General features: G+C 43.1%; 1 protein-coding gene across 1 annotated transcript; it reads right to left on the bottom strand.

Annotated features, from left to right (window-relative positions):
* Positions 1-7,501: 7,501 nt before the first annotated feature.
* Positions 7,502-8,297, bottom strand: nog1 (noggin 1). The gene has a single exon (XM_080008963.1). The coding sequence runs from the start codon at positions 8,175-8,177 to the stop codon at positions 7,503-7,505; it is 675 nt and encodes a 224-aa protein (XP_079865089.1). The 5' UTR covers positions 8,178-8,297; the 3' UTR covers position 7,502.
* Positions 8,298-8,512: the final 215 nt, after the last annotated feature.

Below are 8,512 nucleotides of genomic sequence, written 5' to 3'. Positions count from 1 at the left end.
AACGTTTTAATATAGTCTCAGAAAAAAACAACAACGAAAAAAAAAAAGCCCACAAAACTACTTGACAGCAGCTAGTAGCAGCCACAGCCCGAGAGGAGGATGAAGTATGATTCGATCCCTCAGCACGACCCGGAAAAATGTGTCGAGGTGTCCTCGCACTAAATATAGTGAATGGGGAAATGGGGGTTGGTTGGCACACGTTTCACCCTCCGCCGTGTTTCTCTGCCGTCATTTCTGTTTGAATATTCAAACCAGCAGCAAATGAAACGCCGTCTCAGCCGTCAATACGTGTGTTTTAATGCACACAAATGTGTCCTAAAGTGAGTTGATGCGTCGTTAAAGTCATGTCGGGCCAACCGGCCCCTCCATGGGCTGGTGTTAAAATGCTATAGTTACAAAAAAAAAAAAAAAAAAAAGATGAAGCAATGACGAGAAACTATTTGAACATGTCATTCAAACAAGAACCAGAAAACGTGAGCATTTATTAGAATACCTGCCCATTTTTAAAACCAAACAACATTTTTAATAAATTCCCCAGCAGGAATGTCTAATTACTTTTGCCACTGACCATTCAAAATAATAACAATTAACTAAAAATATAAACCGTGGTTCTAATCTTTCAAAATAGTTTTTAATCTCTGAAAACACCCCCGCAAAACAATACATTTACAGTGACAAGTTCATGAACAAGAAAACTTAAAACATTTGTTGTTAAAAACATTTGTGGTTAAAAACCATATTTTGTTAAAAAATAATAGTATTTGACTAAAAATATTTGAACGTTACACAAATGAAGTGAATAAAAACCCATCACAACGTAGTTTGTACAACGCACATTGTCCCCATAATGTGAAGACGTGCATTTAGTTTTCAAATGCACAGGCATGAACCTACAGTATAATAGACCTACTGTTATTTCTCCTTGTCTCTCTCCGCTTCTGTTTCTGTCTGTCTGTCTGTCTGTCTGTGTGTGTGAAAGCATGTGCTTGTGTAGTTATATGAATATAGATGAAACAAACACACACTATTAATGCTGTGCATTAATATTATTATTGCATGCTTGCTTGCACGCACACACACACACACACACACACACACACACACACACACACACACACACACACACACACACACACACACACACACACACACACACACACACACACACACACACACACACACACACCTTACCATATGCTTTACTAAATGTCTACCGGGGTTGACCAGCTAACCTTCACTCATCACAGACTTTCACACCGCTTTTTTACTTTCGAAACTATAAAACTAAAATGTTACCCTCAACCGAGCCCTGTTGCCAACCAAGCCTGGTCTCCTCCAGTGCATTGTATTTAAAATGTACATCTATCATTAATGTAAGCATGCAGTATGTATTCAGTTCACTACATCCGTGCCAAGCATTCAACAGGTATCACATGGCCTGAATAGCAATTACTACCATTTGCTTTTACATTTTTGCTGAACGTGCCTCACAACGTCACGCAAAAAAGGTTGTTTTAGGAACTAAATTGTCTAGATCAGGGCCGCTCAACAAATTCAACGAGCACGTTTTCACTGTTGTGATTGTAGCTGCACTTGTAAAACAAAGAAAATGCTAAATCACCTTCATATTCGTCAAATGATCTTGTCTCTTATTTCGGTTTACACAAATAGGCTTAAAATCAACTAAAGCTCCCTTCTATCCTTTGCTGGATAAAAAATATCCAGCCATGGCAGTAGGGAGTCTTTCCCACATTGGCCCTATGTAATGGGCGGGGTTAGTACGTTATGTCCGGTGTAGATGGGATCGCTTGGACAATCTTTCGGCAATGGACGTACAAGCCCGATCCCTCTCCGGCTCCGCGCTCCGGTTTCAGGGGGGGAAACGAAGCCTTTGTGCCCGATGTCCCCGCGCCGCAACCCTAACTCTGAGAGACACTTCCAGGGTCTGAGTGGCATTTTTAAGAAGAAAAACAACACGTTTTAAGAATACAAAGACCTGTCTCCGTAGGAACCGGACGCGCTTCGATTTCTGGTCTTTGCAGCCGAGCGCTACGGTCCGGCTCGGGCTCGGCACTTTTCCAAATGTTGGGGGGTTTTTTTCATCCCGAAAACAAATAACTTTGGAAATATTTGTACGAAATTAATATTTGTAAAAACCCACTATTTGTGCTTCGCCGGTGTTTGGATTCGGCTCCCCCCCCCCTACTTTACGTGCTTGCCCCGGCAATGTTACTGCTTCCATTCACACACACTTCCATTCGCCGCCGAACCGGCATTTCCCCGGAAACGATACCAGGCAGAGAGTGGGGAGATTTACGGAACGACTTTCACGGAAAGGGGAGACCGGCTCAGGTTTCGTATTCTTAAATACACAATGCTCCTGCATACACATATGGTTGTTGGTATTTTAAACGCTACAGATATTTCTAACTACAGTTCATTGTTAACCTTGACTTTTTGCATTATTAGCGCATGGCCCACGGGCTGCAAGTTGAACAGGCCGAGTGCAATGGCTGCCTGGCAGAACTGATGTACTAGTCCGTACAAATTACTGAAAACCATTAACTACTCAATCCTGACGCACAACTTTTACGGCCTAGGAATGAAAAATGAAAAATGAATGAGCAGCTGTATGTTGTTGTTGGCAAAACTAACAAGGAGAGTTTTTCTTTGATCAGGAAAATACCTAAAAAGCCCTGAAGGAGAATTTAATCAGCAACAAGTTTTTGGCATCAGCATATCTCTGTGAAGGGAAAAGAAAGTTGATTAAGCAAAAGCAGGAGGCTGGGGCTGGTGGTTTTGGCGGGGGGGTTGGATGGGGGCGAGGGGGGTGATTTGGAAAGCTATAAAAATAACCTATACCTAAAGAGCTCATTAAGTTAATGGAGTGCTAGTGGTGATGAGGATTACATTCTCCCTTATCTGAGTCTTCAGAGCTCTGTGTGGACAGGAGGGTCGACCACGCTGTGGGAAGTGGGACTATAAAGTACAAATGGGCAATATATCTATTTAATATTGATAGCTTAATAACGAGACTCGACTTGTTTCAGACTTTGATGATGGCAACTTTGCGATACATCTCACGTTATCTATTCCCCTGGTCGTAAAGGCCATATTACAGTAACAGTGATCCTGTTTCCATACTTTTTTGAACAAAACCGATGCACTGTTCCAGCTAGGCGAAAGGAAGAATGGAGACATCTACCAGTTTGGTTATTGTATCCCCATAAATCCATGTGTATTTGTGTATATATTGTATTAAAGCACCAATAGTCATTAAAGAAATTGTTGCTTTAGCAATACCAAGGTATTGGTAAAAATAATGAGACATGAGATTGATTTAGCCACCATGCAGTAAGAGCATAGACTGTCTGTGGCCTGTGATGTCACCCGTTGGTTTCTAAAAGCCTGGAGTTTGGGTTCACGCTCGCCACCGTCTTGGCAGGAAACGGAGGCAGAACCTTTTTAATTCGGTCAGTGGGGCGGAGGGTTGGTGTGCTGAGGTGGGAAGTGAAACCACCGGACAGTCGGGGGACGGAAGAGACACGCCCACCCTGCTAGACCGCAAGCGAGGGACCTGTCAATCAGGGCACCAAATATACCTCTCTATAAGCCTTAAAATCCTCTTTTTGGGACAGTCGTTTTCAAAATCACACCCAAGACACCCGTCGGCAGACATGAACGCAGCTATTGAGAACCTAAAGTCTTATGGAAAAAAAAACAAAAAACGATTGACTGCATTTCTAGCGAGAAGTTGCAGATTATTTTTCCATTGTCTTCCATTCAGTCGAGGAATTTGTGAGGCCAGACACCGAGACCCTTGAGTATTCATTCTAGTGAGATTTATTATTATTTGATTTTTTTCCATTGACCTCCGCTCAGCCCGAGGGCCTGGCGACAAATAGCCAAACTGCAGTTTGAGGCACTTGTGAGTTGGCTTCAACACTCGGCATTGATGGTGGCTTGGGTAAGACTCTGCTCCAGAGCGATGAGGCATATTGGCAGCGCCTGTGCATCCCCTCGGCCCACAGCTGGTATTAGCAGGCGTGCACCAAGCACCCTGTCAACATCCATTACTCCACATACAAATCATCTGACCAGCGTCAGCGCTTTCTCCGCTGCTCTGGCACAAAATGCAGAGAAGACAGAGGTACACGGGGCCGAGCGGGAAGAGCCTGCGAGTCAATTATAGTGAGAAGCATCAGCCATACTGTGCAAAGGAACACTTCCGAATGACATTTGTTTGGCTATCTAAAAATGATCACCAGTGATGAATTAGGTAATAAATATAAATTAGCATCGCTGTTTGTACCTGAGTAGTACACCATTAGTTATCATTACTGCATAAATAAATTAAATCTGTGTCAGTGAAGTAATTAAAACGGGCAGCAAGTGCTTGACAGTTATTAATGGAAAAGGTTGTGATCTAACTGGTGATTTGTTTAAAGTTGAGGAAATACATTATTCTACAGAGTGACCACATGTTCACTAAAACATTTGGGCTTCGCAATCTATTACATGGTTACAGGATTGACATGCCGTTGCCATCTATGCTTCCAAAACATACACAAGGTTGAGAGAGAAGGGACTTACAACTGCTTTATTCACGGCTGACAGGCCATCCCTTGAAATCATTTGAATGCCTAATACGAATTATTATCAGGAGATGAAATTGGAAAGTAACAATATCTGCATTTATTTATAGTTCTCAAAGTAGGTTATAGCTTATCATTAAGTTGCGGGTTTCCCAAGCCAGACACCGTATCATTAGTTGCTTGTTGCTTTTACACCAATAGTATCATGCTCAGACAGCCTGTAAACATGAATGGAATGCATAGCTGATAATCAATCTATTACGATTTTTGGTGTCTAAAGCTATTGAGGAAATGTCTGCAATTCAATTCAGGAATTGATTAATTATTAGTACTTTTCCAATTTCCTCACTTTATGATGACTTTTTGTGTTTTTGTTTTTTTTTCCTTTTTATTTTATTCCGTTTATTTCAATAAAGCACATTGCATGGCACTACAACAGCACTTGACATGCTGTATAAATAAGATTTTACTTGATACATATATAAAATAATAATAACAATAATAATAAAAATGATTATTGTTATTATTACAGTATACAGTTCTGTATGTAATTGCAAGGGCCAATCCATACAACTCCTCTCATTACATCCTATACAGTGCTTCTGTATCTATACAGTGTTATATATAGTGTTAAAGTGTTATTTTATCTTTTTATGTAGGGCTGTAGCAGCATAGTCGGTACTCTCTGTAGTTGGTACTCGGAGTTGGTACTCTCTGTATGTCAGCTTGAACCGGCCATTTTCCCCAACTTCATTGTATATGTGATTTTGATTTAAAATCAATAAAAGTTGCAGTGTATCAAGATTTTAAATCGTATGGCCGATTCCGATCTTCTTCGCTGAATGCGATACAATTTGCGATTTCCCCGCGGGGACGCGAGAAGCGGCATCTTAAGCTAACCTGACACACAACCATCCTTGACAGTGTTACCGTTCTCTGACAAATGAAGTAAATACGCAAATTATAATCCGTGTCGAAAAAGAGAACAGCTCTAAAGTCCATGTGGCATCATTACGGCCTTGACACGGCCAAAGCAAAAACGCGAGGCCCTTCGGTGCCCCACAGTCTAACTGGAGGTGGGGGTGGGGGACGTGGATGTGGATGAGGGACTGCTCCTTTGTCCTGCAGAGGCGTGGACTCCTACTGAGTTGGTTCAGCTCTGGTTCAGACACCACACAAACCTGAGAGACGATACTGGGATAAATCAATCGTTGGACTGGCCTCATAGTGTGCTCACAGCAGACAGGTTATGGCTCTTGTGGTTAAAATGAAATAAAGAGTATAGTTGAAGTGAAACACATCGCTCTGGATGACAAGACAGTATGACGTGTGTGAGCCCCCCGGCTTTCCTACATGTCAAACAGGTATAATGTTTTCCACTCGTTCACGGAGGTTATCAATAACCTCGAGGCCTATGTCTTAGGTTGGCTATTGAAGCACATAGCCAACGTGACACACACACACACACACACACACACACACACACACACACACACACACACACACTGTATATCCAGTTGCTGCTGGTGTAGACTGCAGGATCATCTCAGCTCACCCCTGCTGAGATGTAAATACAGAGGTGGGCTCTGGAGATGAAAGACTGTGGGAACCGTTAGCAGCTGCTGAGCACTTAGATCAATAAATCACAGTCCCTTCCTTTATCAGCATTAACTACATTTGTAATGGGTTTGTAAGAGGCAGGAGATCTTAACTGTTTTTACGGATGACTGGCAGTTTTACACGTAGGGTTTTGGCACTCGCTAGAAGGCCAAAAAAGCTACTTATCCACGTATTTCAACATTAGAAACGTTGTATATCCTGAAATACACAACACATGGTGAAACCCAAGAAGATTTGTACAGACATGTCATTGTGAATAAAATGATGTGTAAATGTGTTGAGTATTTACAGGTTAATTCTAATGGGGACTGAACAAAAAGGAAGTGATGACCTCGATGCACGGCAGCAGGATACAGCCGATGAAGACCACACAGATGACTTGGACTCTTGTTGTAAAGAAAAAACAAGGCATGCCGTTTAAAATCATTTCAGTGTCATTTTTATTATAAGAATATAAAGAATAAATAGCAGTACTCTTAATTTACATGATAAAACAATTTGCCTGCGTGATAAAATAGTCCACTTGAACTTTGAGGTTGATCTGCATTCATAGGGGACACAAGTCCTTATAATATCCCAAGTGAAAAAAAAGTATATTTTTCCATACTGAAAGTACATGTTTAGTATATAACGTGTGTTTATCCAAGTTTATACAAGTATATTGCTACCCATTTTTACCCAGTTTTAGTACATCCAGGTCTTAATATGCTGGAAATTCAGTGTAACTTATAAAAAGTCAACTGAAACATATGAAAAATAGCCTAACTTAAGCTGTACTTTAGTATACTTGTATAATATTTTACCAAAAGTACATGAAAAATATATATTTATTATATATTTAAGTACACACTCAGTACAACTTAAGTGGTTTCAATTTAACACAGCAATGGTATTGATTGATTGAAACGAAATACTACTTCCAAATAACACACTTAAGTATACTTTTTTTCACTTGGGATCACGATGCGCCATGTCCATAAATACAAACATATAACCAATACACTCCACAAATATGGTAAAGACTCTCTGGTTACACATAATACTGACTTTGTACAGGAAGATATATATATATATATATATATATATATATATATATATATATATATATATATATATATATATATATATATATATATATATACACACACACTGTATATACACATATATAACTGTATGGCACCTCATATACATAAAATACATTCCTTACACTTGGTAGTGCATATGAATAAAAAAAAAAAAACCACAAAAAATAATTAGCTTAATTTATTCTGGATGGAGAGGGGACATTCAGTTCGAGCAGGAGCACTTGCACTCCGTGATGACCGGGTACTGCACCGGGATCCAGGCGCACTTGAGCGCCGCTTTGCGCGGCACACACCTCCACCTCAGCACCGTCAGGTGCGCGGAGTTCGCGGGCTTGCAGTGCATGCCCTCCGGTACCGAGCAGGACCTCTTACCGAGGCAGCTACCCGCCCGCACGAACCGGGGCCAGAACCGGCTCCCGAGGTCGGTCCAGGTGTAGACCACCGGGCAGAAGGAGTAAGCCCACAGCCACTGCTGCAGCCTCCGCCGCAGCTTCTTGCCGGGCTTGTGCTTCTTCCCCAGCTGGACCTCGAAGTCCATGGCCTTGATCTCCTTGGGCATCTGGAGCTTCTGGATCTCCGAGTCATCCAGCTCCTCGTTGTTGTTGTTGTTGTGGCCGGTGAATTTGTCCTCCGGCGGCGAAACGGACAAAAAGCGACCGTCGAAGTCCCCGAGCAGGCTCCTGAGCTCGGTCTCGTTGAGGTCCTTGTCCCTGGGGTCCAACACCGGGTCCGGGTCCTCCTTGAGCTCCACCAGGGGAAGGGTGTCGCTGGGGATGGGGCGGAGGAGGTAGTAGTGCTGGCAGACGCCCTTCTCCGCCATCAGTCCCAGAGACAGCAGCAGCACGTACAAGGTGACCGGGTTGGGCGACCGCTCCATGGCTGGCTCCGAGCGCAATCCAACCGCTCGACGTGACCAGGGAGGAAAGGCTGCTGGGCGTCCCTCGGGTTTGCGGCCGGACGCTTCTTGCCTGGCGCGCGTCACTACAAGGCGACAAAACGGGCCAAATGGTCCATGGTTCTCACGCGTGATCCGACCACTTCGACGCACCCGCGGCGGGTGCAGGGGAGAAGCGGCGTCCGGGCGCGTCGCGCTTGGCGTGCGCAATTACGCGTGGACCTCTATCCGCCGCGCTCGTGTCCAGGAGAAGAAAAAAAAAAAGCCCCCCCCCCCCCCAAAAAAAAAAAACCCGTCCCTCGGCGTCGGGGAGGGAC

Source organism: Zeus faber (genome assembly GCF_960531495.2).
Source record: "Zeus faber genome assembly, chromosome: 11".
Classification (NCBI taxonomy): Eukaryota; Metazoa; Chordata; class Actinopteri; order Zeiformes; family Zeidae; genus Zeus; species Zeus faber.
This window is presented reverse-complemented; position numbering and strand designations above follow the sequence as displayed.

Coding starts and splice junctions, on each gene's coding strand:
- nog1 (XM_080008963.1), bottom strand. CDS start 8,177: ATGGAGCGGTCGCCCAACCCGGTCACCTTGTACGTGCTGCTGCTGTCT.